The sequence below is a fragment of the Carcharodon carcharias genome, chromosome 2 (genome assembly GCF_017639515.1).
Source record: "Carcharodon carcharias isolate sCarCar2 chromosome 2, sCarCar2.pri, whole genome shotgun sequence".
Taxonomy (NCBI): domain Eukaryota; kingdom Metazoa; phylum Chordata; class Chondrichthyes; order Lamniformes; family Lamnidae; genus Carcharodon; species Carcharodon carcharias.
The window spans coordinates 17,325,065-17,348,181 of NC_054468.1; the positions used below are offsets into that span (position 1 = coordinate 17,325,065).

General features: G+C 42.3%; 2 protein-coding genes across 4 annotated transcripts; both read left to right on the plus strand.

Moving 5' to 3' along the window:
- The first annotated feature begins 994 nt into the window (after positions 1-994).
- LOC121273777 (succinate receptor 1-like) lies at positions 995-18,551 on the plus strand. Of its 3 annotated transcripts, none has more exons than XM_041180952.1 (3): positions 995-1,091; positions 5,806-6,018; positions 17,564-18,551. In XM_041180952.1, exons 2-3 carry the CDS (start codon positions 6,016-6,018, stop codon positions 18,512-18,514), a joined length of 954 nt encoding a protein of 317 aa, XP_041036886.1. In that variant the 5' UTR covers positions 995-1,091; positions 5,806-6,015; the 3' UTR covers positions 18,515-18,551. The 3 variants fall into 3 exon arrangements, with proteins under 3 accessions (XP_041036886.1, XP_041036880.1, XP_041036893.1); XM_041180946.1 differs by having other exon boundaries at positions 1,006-1,091; positions 5,843-6,018; XM_041180959.1 differs by lacking the exon at positions 995-1,091 and adding an exon at positions 5,390-5,432 and having other exon boundaries at positions 5,843-6,018.
- Positions 18,552-21,610: 3,059 nt separating this feature from the next.
- Positions 21,611-22,087, plus strand: LOC121287027 (histone H2B-like). Its single transcript, XM_041204466.1, has one exon. The coding sequence runs from the start codon at positions 21,611-21,613 to the stop codon at positions 22,085-22,087; it is 477 nt and encodes a 158-aa protein (XP_041060400.1).
- Positions 22,088-23,117: the final 1,030 nt, after the last annotated feature.

The window sequence follows — 23,117 nt, forward strand, 5'->3', positions numbered from 1 at the left end:
AGTCACCTGATGGCTAATACTATAAAGTTGATCACTTCTCTGGAAAGTCAATATAAATTGCAATGCAGACACATTACATGGAATTTTACACTTGGGGAGCACCAAGGTTCACTTCAAACAGGGATGCTCTTGAAAGGAAAGCATTAAAGATGTAAAATTCTAGCCTTTAATCAGATACTCATCCAACATTCAAAACCCCTGTGGAGGATGAAATAACCCCCAACTCCTGTTGATTTATATCTTGAAATGTGTCAAAATCTTTGGAGGTGAAAAGATCAAAAAATTAGATTACTTGGTCTATAACAATGATTGAAAGGCATGCTAATTGAATTCCCTTCCAGGAATATACAGACAAGAGTTTGAAAACCTGTTCTGCCAAGCAGGGAGATAAAGAATAAGCAGGAGGAGAAAGAAACATGACAGCCATCTGAAACACTGCTGGAACACTAGTCTCTCTCTCTGAAAGCTAAAATAGTATCTTCAACAGAGTGCGGACCTGAAAAAATCAACTCCAGAATTCTACAGGAAACCAGCTAATTTCAAATGGTCAAAACATTCAACAATCTACTCCTCAAAGCCAAGTAAAGGACATAATCGGCTTGATTGACCCTTGATTCACATTTGGATTGTAGAGGGCATTTATGAGGAAAATAAATTTTAAAAACCTTTGTTGTCACCAACCGAAGGGGCTGAGTAACAAGTTTTTAAAAAATGCAGTGGTCTAATTACCATTCCTTCATGTACCATGTGCCGCGTCATTCTGCAACTTGAGGCAAAGGAACTGATCTGTAGTATAGTACAACATCAATTCTTTGTGCTCCAGGACCATGTTGTGTCCAGAGAGCGCTGATCTTGGTGTCACTGCACTGGAACGGTCCCTGGGCACCAGCGCATGAAGAATACTTACAAAGCACACCCTGACACATCACATCCATTTCCTCTTTTTTTCTAGTCTTGCATTACCTTGACTTCCTCAGTTGTTCAGATGCACGGTGAAGCCTGAACTCAAACACAACAGGACCAAAACAACAACTGATCAATTGTCATACTGGAGTAACCTGCTTGATCTTTCTAGGATCTGTTCTGGGGTGGTGAGCAATCCATTGCTGCTTTGCTGACTTTATTGTTAAAATACTGGAAGGGTAGAAAATAGACAAGTAAAGAATAATTCTAAAATAATAGATAAAAACAAAAACAAAAAAACTGCGGATGCTGGAAATCCAAAACAAAAACAGAATTACCTGGAAAAACTCAGCAGGTCTGGCAGCATCGGCGGAGAAGAAAAGAGTTGACGTTTTGAGTCCTCATGACCCTTCGACAGAGTTCTGTCAAAGGGTCATGAGGACTCAAAACGTCAACTCTTTTCTTCTCCGCCGATGCTGCCAGACCTGCTAAGTCTTTCCAGGTAATTCTGTTTTTGTAAAGAATAATTCTGTTGGAAGCCAGTAGCACAATTTCTCCACATGAGTATACTTCATGTGGAGACCTTTGACATTAGTTTAATTTAAAGAAAGGACTTTCGCTTTTCACGTCCTCAGGACACTGAAAGTGCTTTGCAGCCGATGAAGTACTTTTGAAACCGAGTCACTGTTTCACCTGTTTCGCCAATTTGCAAAAAGCAAAATCCTGCAAACAGCATTGCATTGGCCACATTTAAATACATTGAAATTGTTGAGGAGAACGACATAGATGCATTTAAGGGAAAGTTGGATAAATATGTGGGAAGAAAGAAAGAAAAGGACATGTTGACAGGGGGAGATGAAAAAGTGTGGCTGAGGCTTATGTGGAACACAAACACCCATATGGACTTTTAAGACCAAATAGCCTGATTTTGTGCTGTAATTACATTGCAATTTTATTTCACTGTGCTGGTTGTTTATTGACATGATTATGAATAAGCTGTATCTCCTACACTTGACATCAATATTCAGATCCTCTTAAAGACTGGACGTATTATCCCCAATTTCAACCCTATCAGTTAATCACTTACATTGCATCTAGTGATACAACCTGTGAAATTAGTTGCTCTGAATGATCATGAGCTGAACTTCAACACCCATATGCTGTCCATAATCAAGATTCTTCGCCTCCAGGCTGGATTCCAATGCCCTTCTCTCTAGATGTCCTGAGCTCCACCCACTAGGAGTCTATCCAAATTTACTTCCAGCATCATATTCTAATCCAGGTTAAGTACTATCTTCCCATCACTCCTGTCCTTGTCAATGCCCGCTGGTTGTGTTTCCTTCAATGCTTTGAATTCAAAATTTTCCCTGTCATTTAGAAATCTCTCCTAGTCCTACCCAACCCTTCATCTGTAAAATGCCTCCAGCCACACTTGTCATTATATTCACTGCACTCATCCAGCTCTGCTCCCCGTTGCATTCCATCTCTCTCCTCTATCTGTGATATGATTTTTGACTGTTTTAGTCAAACATTCTGGAACTCTTTCCCAACCTGTGTCCTAAAATTCTCAAACCCTATCTCTTCAACCATGTTTTCAGTCTATATCCATTCTCTATATCTAATCTCATCAGTTTTTACCTCTGCAAACAGTCATGGGATGTTCACTGCATTAAAGGCTTGGTACCTGTGACAATTGGTTAACTGGTGGGAAATGTGACCGTTTACTGGAGGTTTGTGGCAGCAATGGTTGTTTGGTGAGGATGCTCGTTGACTTGATCATGATGGTGATGGGCGGTAGTGTAGGTTGCTAGTTCGTAGTTGCTGCTGGTGGAGGTTTGATATAAGAATGGTATTTGTTGTACTTCCGAAGGTATTGTCACACAAGAGTGAAACATCTATGCCGGAGTCATGGATGGAACATATTAATTTGAACCAAACCCACACAACATGCTCCGATAATTTCAAATTCTAATCTTGGTTTCTAGCATAAATCTGGTGTGATTTCACATCTGAATAAAGTCACGCTGAAAGATTATAAAGATAATTCTAGGAATCAAAACATCATACAATTGATATTCTGATATTAATCTGCTCTTCATGTTGTTGCTGTTGTATACTGTTTGAAGGACAGGAATGTGGAGAATTTTCTTAAAGATTTTGAAGGCATTTGAGTTTCTGCAGATTGTAGCATTTCATTTGTTATTCCAATGAACACCAATTCAATGTCCCATCCCTCATCTTTTACGTATTTGTCTTCTATATGATGCTGCATTGCTCAGTATCTTCTCAGTTCCTCTCTGATGGGGACATGGAGCTCAACCACCTTGTGTTCTCCTGGATAGATCATGACTTGAAGACTTGAAGATATGGTGGTGATGTCCAATGTGCAGCATCTCTGCCCACCTTATTATTGTTTCCACTGCATCTTAAGCAACTTTGTGATCTCTAATGCAGGTCTTTCTTTTCTTTTTCTGCCGCACCAGTTTATTTTTCCCAAACAATATAGCTAGATTAATAAGGTGCTGACTTCATGTCAGGTCAATTATCTCACTTTGTTAAGATGCTAATCTCCATGGAACTAATAGCAAATTAAGTCATTATTTATCAGAAATAGCAACCTTCCCTAGTTGATGACTACCTTGGATGGTAGCCACAATCAATTACCATGACATAACTATCAACATCCTGGGGGTTACCATTAGCCAGACGCTGAACTTGACCAGTCATATAAGTACTGTCGCTACAAGAGCTGGTCAGAGGCTGGGAATTCTGCATCGGGTAACTCACTTCCTGAATCCCTAAAGACTGTCCATCATCTACAAGGCACAAGTCAGGAGTGTGATTGAATACTCTCCACTTGCCTGAATGAATGCTGCTCAAACAACACTCAAGAAACTGGATAAGTCGGACCATTTTGATTGGCATATCAACCACCGTCTTAACCATTTACTCCCTCCTTCACTGATGCACAGTGGCAGTAGTGTGCACCAACTACAAGATGGACTGCAGCAACTCACCAACGTTCCTTCGACAGCACCTTCCAAACCCACGAGCCCTGCCACTTAGAAGGACAAGGGCAGCAGCTGCGTAGGAACGCCACACCTGCCAGTTCCCCCCCCTCACCCCCCCAAACCACACACCATCCTGACTTGGAAGTGTATCTATATTGGTGCAGGTATATCCACAGCATTATGGATATACTTCCACCACATGGACTGCAACAGTTCAAGAAGGCAGCTCACCACGAACTTCCCAATGGCAATTAGGAATAGGAAATAAATGCTAGCCTAGCCAGCAATGCCCCCATCCCTTGAACAAATAAGTTAAAAAATGCTTTTTAAAAAGCCATTTTGTCCATAAGCGTAAACATCATCTTGTACACTTTCAAATCAGTAATATCATGTGTGCTCATTTGGAAACACCAATTACCAAGGTTTATCCCATTACTTGCCATCTATGCTGCTTATCTGAAGTTAATGTTATCAACAAAGTTTGCTCTGTGATATAATGTGTACTTATCCAGTTTTGCTCACAAGATACAACATGGAAAATCACCCAATCACTGGAAACATGGTACGTTATCTTGTAGACTTCCAGCAGGTTTAGGGACACTTCAGGCTCACTGGGAGTCGCATATTAAAAATAAATTCAGTTTATAGTCTGTGATACCAAGCCGACTGTAACATAACAGTCACTAAGAGAGCCATATGACAGGAATATGGACTGTATTCTTAGCCATATATATTACTGAAATGAACACTAAACAAAACCTAACAACTGGATCAAATTTTGAAGTACACACGGCCTCCATTTTCAAATGACATTTTGGGATAAATTAACTTTGGATTTCACAACTTGACCCCGTTCTCAAGCAGTGTAGCTTGTGTGACAGATTGCCCAGAAATACTTCAGCCTTCACAGGCATAAGAAGTGTGCTTTCAAAATGCATCCCCTGCCGAAACAGGGCCATAAAATTCTGCCCAATGAGTCGAAGCAGCAGTGCAACAGTCATACAGAAAAAAATAAATACAACTACATAAGTTTGTCTCTTGAGCAGAGACGTAATCTTCATTGAATCTTTCAGTCCTATCACTCCCTACAACTTGTGAAAGGAAGATCAAGATATTTATAGGTCTCTAGTCACACATACTGTCCTAGATAATTTAATATGACATGGCAAATATTATATGGAAAAGGCCTCCAGAAATGAGACCATTCCTACAAAACACTAGATGTGAACTCTTTTAACGTTAACCAGGTAAATAATCATCTTGGGTCCATTATACTGTTTCCTATTTCAAAACCTCCTTGGCTTCTTAATGTTTTGCAATGTTTTCACAATTTTCGCAACTTATCAGGCACAAATCACATTTCCTGTACTTCAACAGAAAACAAACAACACATTGAACCACATAAGAAATTGGAGCATAAGTAAGAGTCCACCATATTTGCTTGGGTCTGGAGTCACACATAGACCAGACTAGGTAAAGAGGGCAGATTTCCTTCACTAAAAGACCTTAGTGAACCAGGTGAGTTTTTAATCAATAACAGTTTCACTGTGGGATTTGAACCCATGTTCTCACAGCATTGGCCTGGGCTTCTGGACTACTAGCCCAGTGGCATTACTGCTAGCTCACTGTCTCCCCATAAAAGCCTACCCTACAGACTTCAGCACAACATATAGACTGACATTGTTGTGCAGTACTGAGGGAATCTATCTTTCTTTCCTTCTTTTTCTCTCTCTCTCTCTGTCAACAATATTGGTGACTAAACTGTTAGTGAACCGCTAACTCTTGTTCTGGAATAAATGAGAGAAAGGACAAAACTTAGCAGTAACTGTCAACAGCAAGCGATTCAATTCTCAATCACTTTGCATGTTTTTTCCCATCTCATTGTCAGCAGAAAGCTGTCATTTCACCCAACTGAATCTGGTTTTCAGAATACAAAGGTTACATCACATCCTTCCAGTTTATGAACCAGGAGATTGGTGAATATCTAGGACAAGAGCCTCTTACCTAAAGTCGGGCACAGTGAGCACGGTGTGTTCTACCCACTCACTATACATTTTCAACCTCACAGCTTCTGACCTAGTGGGGGAATCCACATCCCTATATGGTAAGATAACATATATTATATATTCCAACTTCTGTACTGTGTTAACAGTTGACTACCTTCTGTTCCAATGATGAGGTTTATAAGATTATTATATCACAGAATTGTTATAATGCAAAGGGACGCTATTTGGTCCATCGTGTCTGCACTGGCTCTCCGAATGAGCAACTCATCTACTGCTATTCTGCCACCTTCTCCCCGCAACCCTAAACATTCTTCCTTTTCAGGTAACAGTCTAATTCCCAATTGAATGCTTCAGTTAGGCCTGCCTCCACCACACTCTCAGGTAGCGCATTCCAGACCCTAACCAATTGCTGTTTGAAAAGATTTGCCTCAATCACATCACTTTTGCTCCTTCTACTAATTACTTTAAATCTGTGCACTCTTGTTCTCGATCCTTTCATGAGACGGAACAGTTTCTCCTAGTCTACTCTGTCCAGAGTTTTGGACTGTATTTTGGGCCTTCCTTTAAAATTTGGTGTTCTGGAGTCTGCTAAGAGTATGCCTGGGTATTTTGATTCTTAGTGGTCAAAGGAAGGCTTAGATTATTTTACTGAGCAGAAGATGCAAGGTATTTATGCTTGGATGCCATTGTGGCAGTCTGAATTTCCAGTGAGTAGATTCAGGGCCTCCCAAAGTCCATGAAGGTGTTGTTGGTATTGGGTTGTGAACAGTTGTGCTGTTAACTGTCCATTTACCTCTAACCTGAATGGGAGTTAGGATTAAGGATAAACCTTTCTATCTGGTTACAAGATTGATACATTTCACTTTGCCATTGAGAGGAGGGCAGAGGAAACCATTTTTGAGATCAGATTACAGGCTTCCCTTCAAATCAATGAATATCAGAGAGAGAGAGAGAGCAGAGAGAAAATGCTACTTGGCTTTACAAACTACCATAGGTGGATGCAGCAGGAAGACAGTTTCTAATCAAAGAGATTCATCCTGCAGCTATCTAAGGTTATCTCTCCCATTCAAACAGTGGTGAAGACACCACGTCTACTATTACCATATCATCCTGTCTGAAGCCAGGGGCCACCCCAGGCCTCACCTCCTACACACATATAACCTCCCTCATCATGTCCCATCCACCACAAAGGCCAAAAGAGTCTGACCTCCGTGCGGGATTCCAAATGAGTAGGGGAAATGTGTGGATTCCAGGGGTCACCTACCTGCACTCACCCAATCGCCTTTCTCCTCATAAACCAGACTGTTTTATTTCCCCTCACCATCTTCTTGGTTGGATTACAAATGATGCACGCACCTTCCCCTTTTTGAACTTCCCAAATATTTTCTTTTATGCCGTTGAAGGTGCACTTCATTTCGCAATTCGCCATGAGCACCCCGGTGTGATTTTCCTTCTCCTACCCCACCAATTTACCCCACTCCACCCTTGGATTCCCAACGTATACCTCCGCCTCAACCCCAAGGTCTTCAGTAGGATGGGTGTGGTGAATGGCTGACTCTGCACTATCATTGTTACCCGTGTTATTTTGAAGCATTAGTGTCTTTTCTGGGTATAGGCTGCCAGTCACAATTTCCAGGATCATTACTATTGGCACCGTTTTCTTGATTCTGTGAGAAGAGAGGGAAAAGACAAGCAAAACCCTGCTCTCTGAGCACAGGTCTATTCTAATTATTTATAATCAGGATCTAATGATACATGAAATTAGAATCCCATCTGGGACACGTACCCCTATCATTCTGTCTCAGGGGCTGCATTGACGTTCTTTGACATGGGGACGGTGTTCCTCCAATCGCCTCCATTTCAGTATCTCTAGCTGTCCTCTGGAAAAGGTTTTCTAATATCCTGCTGTCATCATCTGGAGTGTCCTCTATGACACCCCACCTGATGTGGGATCGGAGCCTCGTCACATGATTGGATTACAGGATCGCAAAGAGGCAACTCCACCAGAGCTGCTAGGCTTCGGTCCCATGTTTGCCGGCAGGTGAAGCCTCATCTGATTATTATGAAGCCACTTGACCCACTTGGACAGCTGGATCGCATGTACTATAGGGCTGGCTTTGTCCACTATATAGGGTAGGGGCCCTTAAAGAGTAGTTCGAACACTCCTACCCTAGCAAAATTTCAGACCATGACCTGATCACCAAAACCTCATTTCTGAGGCCTCAGCAGCTCCAGGTTCATGCGGCTACTCAGGTGACTGAAGCCTAGAGTTGCTGGAGCATTGAGATATAGGGAATGTAATGTCTGCCACAACTCAGGCATGAATTTATCTTTGGTTACTTCCCTAACTTGTGGTAAGGGTGGGCACCAGTGCATGTAGTGGTGTTCCTACCTGGCACCCAGTGACCGGTTCATGATCCATCCCTTTGGATTCCATGAGTATCAGTAGCAGGACCTCATCCCCTTTACGGTCCTGGGTGAGGAGATCTTTACACATGGTTGATCTGATTGTAACTTCAACTCCACATTCCCACCTACCATCCATAACTTTTAACCCCCCCCCCCCTGCATATCAAGAAATTATCTACCTCTGTCTTTAAAAATATTAAAAGGCTCTGGTTCCACTGCTATTTGAGGGAGAGTTCCAAAGACTCACAACTCTTTTAGAGAAAAAAAAAATTCTCCTAATTTCTGTCTTAAGTGGGCGACCCCTTATTTTTGAACAGTGACATCCCTAGTTCCAGATTCTCCCACAAGAGGAAACATCCTTTCCACATCCACCCTATCAAGACCTCTCAAGATCTTATATGTTTCAATCAAGTAGCCTTTTATAAACTCCAGCAGATGCACACCCAGCCTGTCCAACCTTTCCTCAAAAGACAACCTGCCAATTCCAGGTATTAGTCTAGTTCACCTTCTCTGAACTGCTTCCAATGCATTTATATCCTTCCTTAAATAAGGAGACCAGTACTGTACACAGTACTCCAGATGTTATCTCACCAATGTCTTATATAACTGAAGCATAACCTCCCTACTTTTATAATCAATTCCCCTCACAATAAATGATAACATTCTATTAGCTTTCCTAATTACTTGTTTTATCTGCATACTAGTCTTTTGCGATTAATGCACCAAGACATCCAGGTTCCTCCGCATCTCAGAGCTCTGCAATCTCTCACCATTTAGATAATATAACTTTTTATTCTTCCTGCAAAAATGGACAATTTCACATTTGACTACATTATACTCCATTTCCAGATCTTTGCACACTCACTTAACCCATCTATATTGCTTTGTAGCCTCCTTAGGTCCTCTTCACAATTTGCTTTCCTATTTATTTTTGTATCATCAGCAAATTTAGCAACCTTACCATTGGTCCCTTCATTCAACTCATTTATATTAATTGTAAAAAGTTGAGGTCCCAGCACTGATCTCTGTGGCACACCATTCAGGCACACCATTCATTACATCTTGCCAACCAGAAATTGACCTATTTATGCCAACTCTCTGTTTCCTGTTAGTCAGCCAATCTTCTGTCCATGCCAATATGTTACCCCCTACTCCATTAGCTTTTATTTTCCCCAATAACCTTATCAAATGCCTTCTGGAAATCTAAGTACAGTACATCCGCCAGTTCCCCTTTCTCCACAGCATATTGTACTGCCTCAAAGAACTCTAATAATTGGTTAAACATGATTTTCCTCTCATAAAACCATGTTGACTCTGCCTGATTACCTTGATATTTTTCCAAGTACCGTGCTATAATGTCTTTAATAATAGCTTCTAACATGTTCCCTATGACAAATGTTAACCTAACTAGTCTGTAGTCTGTGGTCTCCTCTACATTGGAGAGACCAAACGTAAACTGGGCGACCACTTTGCAGAACACCTGCGCTCTGTCCGCAAGAATGACCCAAACCTCCCTGTTGCTTGCCATTTTAACACTCCACCCTGCTCTCTTGCCCACATGTCTGTCCTTGGCTTGCTGCATTGTTCCAGTGAAGCCCAACGCAAACTGGAGGAACAACACCTCATCTTCCGACTAGGCACTTTACAGCCATCCGGACTGAATATTGAATTCAACAACTTTAGGTCGTGAGCTCCCTCCCCCATCCCCACCCCCTTTCTGTTTCCCCCTTCCTTTTTTTTCCAATAAATTATAAAGATTTTCCTTTTCCCACCTATTTCCATTATAAAAAAATAAAAAAAAAACCCCACTAGAGCTATACCTTGAGTGCCCTACCATCCATTCTTAATTAGCACATTCGTTTAGATAATATCACCAACTTTAAGTTTAACACCTATGTGTTCTATTGTACTATTGTCGTTGACATCTTTTGATGATCTGCTTCTATCACTGCTTGTTTGTCCCTACAACCACACCACCCCCCTCCACCTCTCTGTCTCTCTATCTCTCCGCCCCCCACACACACACTTTAAACCAGCTTATATTTCAACTCTTTCTTGGACTCGAACTCAAGTTCTGTCGAAGGGTCATGAGGACTTGAAACGTCAACTCTTTTCTTCTCCGCCAATGCTGCCAGACCTGCTGAGTTTTTCCAGGTAATTCTGTTTTAGTCTGTAGTTTCCTGCTTTCTGTCCCTTTTTGAATAAAGACGTTACATTCGCTATTTTCTGATTTGATGGAACCTTCCCTGAATCTAGGGAATTTTGGAAACTTAAAACCAATGCATCAACTATTTCACTAGCCATTTATTTTAAGACCCTGGGATGAAGTCCATCAACATCAAGGGACTTGCTAGCCCACAGCTCCAACAATTTTCTCAGTACCACTTCCCTGGAGATAGTAATTTTCTTGAGTCCTTCCCTTCCATTTCCTGATTTACAGCTATTTCTGGGATGTTACTTGCATCCTTTATGGTGAAGACCATTGCAAAATTCCTGTTCAATTCAACTGCCAATTATTTTCCGTTATTAATCCCCCAGACTCTCTTTCAATGTGACCAACGCTCACTTTGCTAACCCTCTTCTTTTTTAAATATCTATAGGAACTCTTACTATCTGTGTTTATATTTCTAGCTAGCTTTCTCTCATACTCTAATTTTTCCCTCCTTATTAACCTTATTGGCATTCTTTACTGTTTTTTAGATTCTGCCCAATCTTCTGATCTGCCACCTATCTTTGTGCAATTATTGTTTTGTCTTTAAGTTTAATACTATCTTTACATCTTTTAGTTAACCACAGATAGTGCGTCCTCCCCTTGGAATTTTTCTTTCTCATTGGAATGTACCTATTCTGTGTATTCTCAAATATCCCTTTAAATGTCTGCCACTGCATCTCTATTAACCTATCCCTTAATGTAATTTGCCAGTTCATTTTAATTAGCTTTACTTTCATGCCCTCATAGCTTCCCTTATCTAAGTTTAAAATACTTTTCTTAGATACACTCTCCCCCAAGCTGAATGTGAAACTCAATCATATTATGATCGCTGCTACCTAGGGGCGCTGTCATTATGAGGTAATTAATTAACCCTATTTCGTGGCACAATACCAGGCCTACTATAGCCTGCTTTCTAGTTGGTGCCAGAACATGCTGCTTTAAGAAACTATCTGAAAAACATTCTATGAACTCATCTAGGCCACCTTTGCCCGTCCAATTTTCCCAGTCTATATGTAGATTAAAATCTGCCATGAATGTCACTATACCTTTCTGACAAGCTCCCATTATTTCTTCCTTTTTACCCTGCCCCACTCTATGTTACTGTTAGGAAGCCTGTACACCACTCCCACAAATGACTTCTTGCCTTTATCATTTCCCATCTTAACCCAGCCACTTCTACATTCTGACTTCCTGAACTTAGGCCATCCCTTTCTATTGTGCTAATAACATAATTAATTAGCAGAGTCACCCTTCAAACTTTTGAAGCTTCCTATTCTTCCTAAATCTCATGTACCTACAGCATTCAGGTCACAATGTATGTCATCCTGCAGATATGTCTCTGTAATGACGATCAGGTCGTACTTATTTATTTCTATTTGTGCTATCAGTTCATCGGTTTTGCTTTGAATGCTACAGCATTCAGATACAGGCCTTTTAGTTTTGTCATTTTATTATTTTTGCAACCTCCAGCATTATCTGCTGATTTCTTCTTAGATTTGTACTCTCTGTCCCTCCCTGTCACAGCCTGTTTATCTTTTCCCACGATAATACCTTTCTCTCTTGCCTTGTCTCTACTCTTTGGTTTACCACATCTTCCCAAATTTGATCCTTTGCCCCCACTCTTTAGTTTAAAGTCTTCCCTGCCTTCTTAGTTATGCAGCTCGATAGAACAATGGTCCCAGCATGGTTCAGGTGTAGACCGTCCTAATGATAGAGCCCTCCCCTTTCCCCAGTACTGGTGCCAGTGCCCCATAACTGGAACCCACTTCTCCCAGACCAGTCTTTGAGCCACACATTCATCTCTCTAATTTTTTTGACCCTATGCCAATTTGCATGTGACTGAAGTAATAATCCAGAGATTATTACCTTTGAGATTCTGTTTTTTTTTAATTCAGTGCCTAGCTCTTCATACTCTCTATGCAGAACCTCTTTCCTAGTCTTACCTATGTCATTGGTACCTCCATGGACCATGACCACTGGAATGTCCCTCACCCATAGGACCATAAGACCATAAAACCATAAGACATAGGAGCAGAAATTAGGCCATTCGGCCCATCGAGTCTGCTCCGCCATTCAATCATGGCTCATACGTTTCTCAATCCCATTCTCCCGCCTTCTCCCCGTAACCTGTGATCCCCTTACCAATCAAGAACCTATCTATCTCGGTCTTAAATACACTCAATGACCTGGCCACCACAGCCTTCTGTGGCAATGAATTCCATAGATTCACCACTCCCTGGCTAAAGAAGTTTCTCTTCATCTCTGTTCTAAAAGGTTTTCCCTTTACTCTGAGGTTATGCCCTCAGGTCCTAGTCTCTCCTACTAATGGAAACATCTTCCCCAGGTCCACTCTATCCAGGCCTTTCAGTATTCTGTAAGTTTCAATCAGATCCGCCCCTCATCCTTCCAAACTTCATCGAGTATAGACCCAGAGTCCTCAAATGTTCTCAAACCCACTGCAAGTTCCCCTCAAACTTGAGCAGATATTCTGAACCCTGACATTGGTGAGGCAACACAGCTCTCTGGACTCATGCTCTCAACTGCAGAGAATAATATCTTCCCCCTGATTATGTTGTCCCCTATCACCACCACATTCGTCTTCACTGCCCCCATTTAAATGGCATCCTTCGCCATATTGCCATGGTGTTATGGCACAGCAGACAGTAAATGCTGAGCTGGTCAAATCCCAGTGGGAAACTTGAAACAGCTGCCACAACTGTTTTGCAATTTGTATTTTATTTCGAGATGCGCGCCTTGAATTCAGTCGGAATAGGTTCACCGACACTTAGAGGCTTTTTACAAAACAAAATTAAACATTTTTAACAAAAGAAAAGATTTTAAGCACATACATAGGTCTACAAATTATTACTTTAATAACTCCTAAATCCCCGAATTAATCTGACTCCCAGTTGCACCTCAATTAAGGCAACAGTAAAGCAAAATAGATTTCAACAGACCCAGACAAAGCACTTGATACCCTGGACAGTGATATTTAAAGTGAATTCTCTTAGTTTTGATTCCTGTGGACAGCAACTTGATACACAGAGGCTGGAAGCTTTTCACACTTGTCTTAGTTCTTAGAATGCCTCCTCCCTTACACATAATCTCATCTCCTTTATATATGTTGCTCCCTGTAAATTCCATATGTCTTTGCAACTTTAAATTTCTCATAATATAAATCTTTCATAGTACTCATGGGGGTGAATTTTTAGGTCTGCGAGCAGGAGTGGGGCCCATTTGCCGACATGTAAAATGATGTGGGGTGACGTTGGACATGCATCCCGACATCGCCCCACGTCACTTACATTTTTAGGTTGGCCAGCGCAGAACCAAGTCGGCTGCAAGCCCACCCACTTGTCAACGGCCACTTAAGGCCCTTAAAGAAGTAATTGAAGTAATCAATGGACCTGCCCATCCAGCAAGCTTGGGGGGCAGGCCGGAACCCAGACGGACCTCTGATAAAACATTAAGCCTGACGCACGGGCAGGATGAGGTTTCATGTGGGATTTAGAATGTTCTAGAAATTTTTAAATAAAAGTAATGGACATGTCCCAGCTTGTGTGACAACGTCACATGAGGGAATGTCAGTAATTTTTTTACTCGTCTTTGTTCAATGTTTGAAACCTGAGCCGATCTCCCTGAGGCAGCGCTTTGCCTCAGGGAGATCTGTGGTGCTCTTTCACACACTCCCAGCTCAGGGAATCCCCCCTGTCCACACAGGGAGCGCACAGTACTTCTTGGCGCACGTCATGCTGGGCGGGCCTTAATTGGCCCGCTCACGTAAAATGGTGGCGTATGCTCGACCAAGAGCGCCGATCGGGAACCCACCCACTCGCATCCGCTCCCTCACAAACCCCCAATGGGGGGAAGATCCTGCCCATATTATCAGTAACCTTTGGAGAAAAATGAACACACTGTTTGGTTTAGCTTCTTATGGCAAGGTGTGACATCTTAACATCTCTTTGAAATTCAAACTTACCTAATTTATCTAAAAATGCAAATGTTCCTCACACCTCACATTCTAAAACTTCAACCATGTTTCCATATTTAGCATTTCAAACCTAGCTCCCCTTTTAATAACTCAAAAGCTCCAGACCAGCTGTCTCCCATTCAATTAAAGCCCCCCGACACACACATATCCATACAGTGAAACTAATCCAAACTCTTACAATAAATCACAATAATATTATGAAAATTATTGTATTTTTCATGGCAATAGTCCGCCTATCCACTTTGCACTCTTTCACTTCATCCACACAGGTAGTAAGCACTTCATATCTGCTGGGCAAAGTCAGGGGCTGAAGCTTCTGCATCACTATATGCTGGTTCCCCTTACCTACCTGACTCACAGTCACATCCTTCTGTCTTTGACTATTGACCAACTCTAAAGTTCTGCCTAACTTAAGGGGAGTGACTGTCCCCGGAACAAAGTGTCCAGGTAACTCTCCCCTTCTCTGATGCTCTGCAATGTCTGCAACTTAGACTCTAGCTCAGCAACTCAGAGCCAAAGTTCCCTAAGCTGCAGACATTTTCCGGTTGTCCGGGATTGCAGTGCATTCCCAAATGCTGCAGTCATGGCACATCACCAGCTCTGCCATTTCTGTCCAGCCTTATTTATCTGATTAATCAGTTAGTCAATTAGTTAATAATATTTTTTTAAAAAATAGAAAGTTGCACTCACCTAGCTTGGAGACAAGGAAGCAAACAAACCAACTATTTAGAGGTTGAAAAAAGGAGCATCACTTTGGCCCTATGCACTGAATTTCCACCTGAACCAAATTCCCAACTCTTCACTCAACCTACTTCTCATTGAGGTGTAGTCTGGTATCCGTGCACCCCTTTCTAGAGGGAATGAATGTAAAGAGGGCCTTTCCTCCATCATGGAAATTGTGGAACCTGGCCACTTGGTCAATTTCCAAGAAGCGACCAAATGACTCTTCCCCCAAATGGAGTCTCTTTGAGTTTCCATCCATTTTCTGCTTTTTCTCAGCCAGACAGGGAATGATACATTCGTGGTGAAGAGGTCCCAGTTGCTGATTGGGATCTGGGGCTTGAAATCGCACCTGCCTCATCGGTGGCATCCTCCTCATCTCCCTTCTGGGTGCCCTTTCAGCCCGGACATAGTTTCTTCATCCTCATTGGCCTCACACTCCTCCCTCATCTTTTCCTCTTTCTCTTCTCTTCCCTTCTCCTCCTTTTAACACAAAATTGATGCCTTTGTGCTGTTGCAATCTCGCCTCCATCACTTCAATTTATGAACAGCAGGGTGTGTGTGGTTGGCAAGCATGTCCCTCTCTTACTGCTAAACCCTGTAGGCTGCTAAAATATTCTCTCTTTCTCTCTCTCTCTCTCAGCATACTCTACTATCAGCCTTTGCTCTGAGTCCTGCTCAGCCCAGAGTTGGCACTGCTGCTGATAATGAACACACTGGCTTTCTAAGTATTCCGCCTTTTTGGTCCATCGCTCCACCTCTCTATCCCTACCCTCTCTCTCTCTCTCTTTATCTCTCTTTTCCCACTCCTGCCTTAGTTATTCCGTGGTTCTGACCACTGCAGCTGATCTTTCCTCCTTCCCTTTTCTTAGCTTAGTCATCCCACCTCCACCTCCTAGCACATTGATATGCCACCGCCCAGACTGCCTTTTCTAGCACTGGTTTATGCGTGGACCCCTGTGTCCCCTATGTCCATTGTTCAGCGTCCAATAGGGGGATCATCTACTTTCAGAAATATTCAAATCCACCCTTCCTTCAGGAGTAATTACTTCACCATATATTTTGTGACTAACAAATCCTTGGTTGGTTTGTCATTTCTCTACCTCCTGGGTCCAGCCACGTGGCCGCCATAAATCTGTTTGAACAGGGGACTTGTGACCCTATAAAGTTGGGAATCCGTGCTCCGAGTATCAATGACACAAAGGAAGTCTTGGATGCAATTTCCACTATTCACTCAGTAACAGAGTGTACTCGCAATATCGGATGCTTGGTGATCCCACGTGCAATGAGTTCGCCCTTCAGGTTGTCAGTCCACTGGGCGATGTCTTTGTCTCTGCGTGTCTTCCAGTGACTGACCAGGCCACTGCTCTCCAACTGCAGTCCCGATGTCTTCTTGGCTTCTGACTTTTATACCCATTTACTGACTCTGACCCCTTCCCCTTTGACATGTAAGGCAAAACCCAGAAACGGGTCATCTGATTGGTCTTCGATACCTTGGTGATTCACCTCTGACACCTCGCCATCTCCTTCACGACCACCTAGCATATGGCCATCTCCTGTTCACAACAAAGGATGAGGTGGGGCTTCCAGCTGCAGACCAGTAACAGATGTCCTTTGTTCGGGACACCTTAGCTCAGATAAGGCAGGAAGAAAGCCATTTACGTCTTCCAAGCATGTCATTGCCTTTGAAGGTTGTTGCAGACACAGTGCCTGGTGGTGTAATCAATCTGGGCCACCAACTTAATTACATGCCCTGGCATGTCAGTGTGTGTGTTGTCTTGAATCCGAGTTATTTTTATTAATAAAATGTCCAATATATGAGCCCCACTAATGATATCTTTGGCCAGGATTTTTTGTTCCCTCGCCCCACTGTTCTCAGTACTCCTATATTCAGGATCCATACCATAACCGGTTACGTTCTTCTCCAGTCAAAAAAAAACATTGAATGAATCTAAAAAGTACTGGGAACAATTCATGAGCTACATCTACAGTTCCAAATGCGAAACATCAATTCAATTAGAGAAGGTGCAGTAATCAATTCATGGGATACATAAATTTTAAAAAGGAACTGCCCTGCCTTACACTTGTCCTCCATCAATGAATCTGTTAATTGAGTAATGGTGAGCCAATTACCTCCTGGTGCAGTGAAACTCTTGTAAAACTAAAAGATTAAAATTATAAACATAGCTCAAGATAACTCTACCTGTAACATCAAAACCATTTTGCGAGATCTACGGTTTTTATCATATATTATAAACCATTTTCCCTTGCTCCCATTGTATTACGTCTGTTGTTTTTTACTCATTTCTAGAAAATGAATAACATGTGCTTGGACATCAATCCTCAACTGGAGAAGTATTACCTTCCAACCATGTATGGAATAGAGTTCATCGTAGGACTCATTGGCAACCTCTCCGTGATATGGGGCTATATATTCTGTCTGAAGGAATGGAATTGCAGCAACATCTACCTTTTCAATCTTTCCATCACAGACTTGATTTTCATTTTCACCCTTCCCGTGCTAGTGGCTAATTATGGCCAAGGCAACGAGTGGAATTATGGTCTTATAACGTGTGTATTAAATAGATTCATCCTTCATGCTAACATGTACATGAGCATCCTGTCCCTCAGTTGCGTCAGTTTTGATCGGTACCTGCTGGTGATGAGGCCACTGAAGCCTCACTTTTTTCAGAAAAAGTGGAACGCCATCATCATCTGCCTTGGTATTTGGATATTTGTAGCATTAGAGTTAGTGCCTATATTCATTTTTATCAGGGACGATACTATCAATGGCACCAAAGATGATGAGTGTTTAGATTATGCCAGCTCAGGAGATGCCTCCCGCAATCTGATTTACAGCCTGTACCTCACAGTTTTTGGTTTTCTCGCACCGCTCAGTGTCATGCTTTTCTTTTACATCCAAACTGCGCGCGGCCTTAAGAAAATACAGCAACAACGCACCAAGATTCATGTGGAAAAGCCCCTTACATTGGTCATTTTGGCCATTGTTATTTTCTTGGTATTCTTCACCCCTTATCACATAATGCGCAATGTTCGCATTGCTTCCAGAATAGAGAACAACGGCATGTCGGAATGTGGCAAATTGGTTGTAAAGGCTGTTTACGCCATCACTAGGCCCATAGCTTTCCTCAACTCAATCACAAACCCCATTTTCTACTTCATGTTGGGGGACAAGTTCAGGGAGCTATTTTTCAACAAACTGAAAAGCATCTTCTTCAGAAAGGAGACGGTGCAGGAGTGACAGGCAGAGAAATGTTAATAAATGTAGTATTAAATTGTTTGGTGTTTGATTATTTGTGAATGGTATCTTCTCTATTCTCTGCGGATGATTAGTTAAGCCTGGGTGTCGTTAGTGCAAAAAGAGAAACTTATCTATAGGCAAGCAGTTGTAAGCATGAAAGGACACATTTCAAAGCATTGAATAAAACTCCTGTGCACACATAATAACTGGTGTTTCACCTCTGCATCTCTCCAAGGCATAAGACACAACTGGCATTGAGCATGATGGAGAATAATTTAAATTTACCAGCTCTTGCACCTTTCTTTCTTCACTGGGCAATCAACCTATGCTGTGGGATCACTGGATTTTGAGCTTCAAGCCTACTTGATCTCTGTGTGGATAGTCCAGGTGGAGTAGCATTTCTGCAAGAAGATGACACTTCTACGTTGTCTCAGTGCAGAAGGCAGCTCACAGGTTTGAATCAGTGGTTAGTGCTCTCAATAATGTTAGGAAATAGGGATCGCTTAAGTAAGTTATATTGGTATTTTTGGTTGTTAGGAATGAGATACTGTATCTGCTTGTTACGAAAAGGTCAAGTTGAGTTTTAGCTTCACTTTAAAAGGTGCCTGCATTTCCAATGAGAGTTTGCGACTGTAAGAAAAGTTAAGCAAACACAAGAGTAGAAAAACTGGGCTGTTGCCTAGCAACAGGGGTCCAGAGAGGCATGTCCCTCCCACAGACACACACACAAGAAACTAGAAACTGTAGTTTGATTTGGAAACTGTTTGATTTCAGTTGTTTTGAAGACAGCTGCCAGGCAGAAGCAGTCTAGGAGGCACATAGCCAGTCCCAAGCTAAAGAAGAAAGTTCCCAATAACTTAGTGTGGTGGAACAGCAGAACCAAGCAAACCTTCTAGTAAAAGGAAGGACAGGAACCTGAAAAAGGTCCTGTTAAGTGAAGTTAAGAGTGAGGGGCAGAGAAAGGCTGCAAGCTTCAAGCTTAAAGAGGTAAAGGGTTGTGAGGAGCCAGAAGGTCCAAAGAGACAACTGAAGGTCTGTAACTCTTTGCTATGGGCTTGCAAAGCCGTGGTATACTGTTGACAGCTGAATCGGTGAGAGAGAGTGTGGAAGAAAGCTTGAACGCATGTGGTAACCCAGGGAAGAGGAACATTGGAAGAAGAGTTCAATACCCTGGAGGGAAACCCTTGCAGAAAGCATCTGAAAAAGAGCGTCAGTTTGGGAGAAGATTCCAAGACAAGTTCTTGGAAAGTGGAGATTGGAATTCCTCGTATGAAAGATGGAGTTAAGTGAGACCGATTAGCTCACAGTATAACAAGCATCTGGGGGGAGCTGAGGAGAGGCCCATAGTATCTGTCTGGGGTGGCATCTGTCACTCAGTTTCAGAGTGTGGTGTGTCTGACCACAGATCGCTAATTGGTTCTCATGGACTGTGTACTTACTGTGAACATTAGAGTATAAGATAGTTTTTGTAACTTGCGTTATCCTTACAAATCTGTATATATCTGTAAAGGTATAGTTATGAGTCAAGGAGTATTGTAAAATGGTTCATATTTTCTTAGTTTAATTAATGTTTTATGCTTTTGTTATAAGGCCATTAGCTCACTCCAGTGACTCTGTTCAGTAACTCCTTGCCATGGATCCAAACAAACAAATAAAAGTTAGAATCTATCAATTTGGGTTCCACCCTGGGAAATGTTTTGTCCAGTGGTAACCTCATCTGGGGATCATAACAATAAATACTTTGGGCCAAAGAAAAGTGATGATCAAGCGATATACATTCTGCCAGAAATGCCAGAGAAATGTGGCAGCATTACAGCAATTGGCTTCCATGCGTAGATTTGGCACAGTAAGTAATTCGTGACCAATTAACTAAAAGACTTCAATTCCATGAATTTGGGAACACCTACTCATGAGGGACAATGACTTAACCTTGGAAGAAGCCATGACTTTAGCAGTCCACATTGAATCTGCCATGTTAGATTGGAAGAGGTTACAGAGAATTGCACATTCAGACTTAGGGTCACAGACACAGCTTTTCCTGTCGGCTCAAGTGGAAGGGTTAATGGCAAAGAGACCTCAACAGTCTCATCAATATGTGCCCCATGATGGCCAGTTACCCTTAAAACTCTGCCCAAATTGTGGAAATGCTCAGGGATTCACAACACCATGCCCAGCTTGAGGGAAAAAGTGAAACTCATGCTTAAAGTGAAGTCACTCTGCAAAAAGTGTGCAGGTCAAAGAAGAGGATCTCATTGGTTTTGACACATGGAGAGGTCTCTTCCTGAGAGTAAGGTATGGCATGTATATACAATTAAGGATGGTAAAGCACCGGGTAATTTTCAGGACTGCTCAGTTAAGGCCGTGAGCAACCCAGTGTCGCGTCTCATTGATATTGGCATAAAATTAATTATATTGAGCCACAAATTCAACCATGGGTACTTTTTGCCACATGCTCTCACTCCTGTGACAGACACTTTTCAAAGATATGATAACTCGATTATTCTGGTATTGGGAACGATTGCGGTCCCAGTGTACTACAAAAGCATCACCTAGACAGGTTCACGTTCTCAGTAGCTAAAGGCAGGAGTTTTACGGGGCAAATCTATTTGATAAGCTTGGCTTCAAACTTACAGACCCCACTGAAACACACATTAACATGATGGATGATGCAAATTATACACCTTATTTATTGGGTTTGGGGAGATTAAGGGGTGCTGTCTTGCTTCTCGCGTTGACACATTAATTCAACCAGTTTTGCAAAATTTGAGATGTTTGTCATTTGCAGTCCATGCCAAAGTGTCACAGGAACTGCAAACGACTTGAAGTAAACTGACTCGTTGCCGTGGATATCGAACCTAGTCATTGTGCGACGTGAAAATGGGAAACTTAGTCTATGCATCAACTTTAAGGCAGTTGACTAAACAATCATTCCAGATAAGTATCCACTTCCTAAGATCCAAAGACTATCATTTCATACCTCCTCAGTCTTTACGAAGCTCGGCACGCAATGCAGAAATCTTCAGATACAACTAATAGAGCAAAGCCGATATTTTGCAGCATGTTTTACACATGAAGGTCATTTTTCAGTACTGCAGAATGCCCTATGGGCTTAGTTCAGCACCTAATGTATTCCAGAACTTCATTTCTTCAGACTTGTCAGACATTGAGTGGACGCTCCACCTACGTGATGAATTGAAGATGGTTGATGAGAAGAAACCAGCTCCCAAAAAGGCAGATAAGGAAGCCTTAAAGAAACCAGCAGCAAAGGGCGCCAAGAAGTGGCAAAGGTCAAGGAAGGAGAGTTACTCCATCTACATCTACAAAGTGATGAAGCAGGTTCATCCCGACACCGACCTCTCCTCCAAGGCCATGAGCATCATGAACTCGCTCATGAACGATATTTTTGAGCGCATCACGGGTGAGGCTTGCCGCCTGGCCCATTACAACAAGCGCAGCACCATCAGCTCCCGGGTGATCCAGATCGCCGTGCGCCTGCTGCTGCCCGGGGAACTGGCCAAGCACGCCGTGTCGGAAGGGACAAAGGCGGTGGCCAAGTACACCAGCTCTATGTGAAACTCCACAATGGATTGAAAAATGCATCCATGGAAGGAACAAAGCAGGACACATTCAGCAGTTATCAGCAGTGCTCACCCAACTTGCACAACAGTTTGATGCTTAACAAGGACAAATACTTGTTTCTCATTCTGTTTTGGTTCTGTATGAAAGGGGCACTGTAATCATGAAAACTGTTCAGCAAATCTGTTTTTTAAATTCCAGCATTTTCCCTGTCTTTCTTGAAGGTGATATTACCTGGCAGGGATATGGTCTCCCCAAAAGCATTTAGCCAAGAGACCATCATTCACATTGATATATATTGATGACCATCCATCTGCAGGAGCCAACATATTCTGAAGGAGAGAAAATTGCAGGTTTAAGGAGAAAGAGCAGGGGGAGTAAGACCAATTGGATGGCTCTGTGAAAGAAACAAGTGTTTTGAAAGGTATAAATGCAAACATTTTGGAAGGAGAATGCACTTTCATGCTCTAGCAACTTGCATTCAAGCCAAAAAAGTATATATTATGCACAACTTTATTTGATCATACATCATATTGGTTTGACAACCAATATAACTCAAATTACAAAAGAATAGGAATGGCCCAGATCTTCCAATCAGGATTGGAAATCTATTTCTGACACTGATCAGACATAAAAAATTACACACTTCCATTCCACTGATATTTCAGGGCAGTCACCCGATGAAGGATCCTTCACAACTGACCCTGTACAAAAACCTCGTCAGGAGCAGATGATCCACACAGAAGCCATGCCCCCTTTTTACGGCACTAGCTGGTAAGCAGTCAGTATTCCAATAAGTAAAGAGTTTAAATGTCCCAAAGCTACTTTGAAAACAGCTACGGAGAGAAAGTAAGTGTGTGATGGGGGCAGAGTGGGTAAGGGGGTAGGGTGGGTAAAGGGGTAGGGTGGGTAAGGCTAGTGGGTAATGGAGATAAGTGGGTAAGGTAAGTGGGTAAGGGGTAGGGTAAGTAAGGGGGTAGAGTGGCGGGTAGGTAGGGAGGAATGGCAGTGAGGTGCCTGAGGTGGG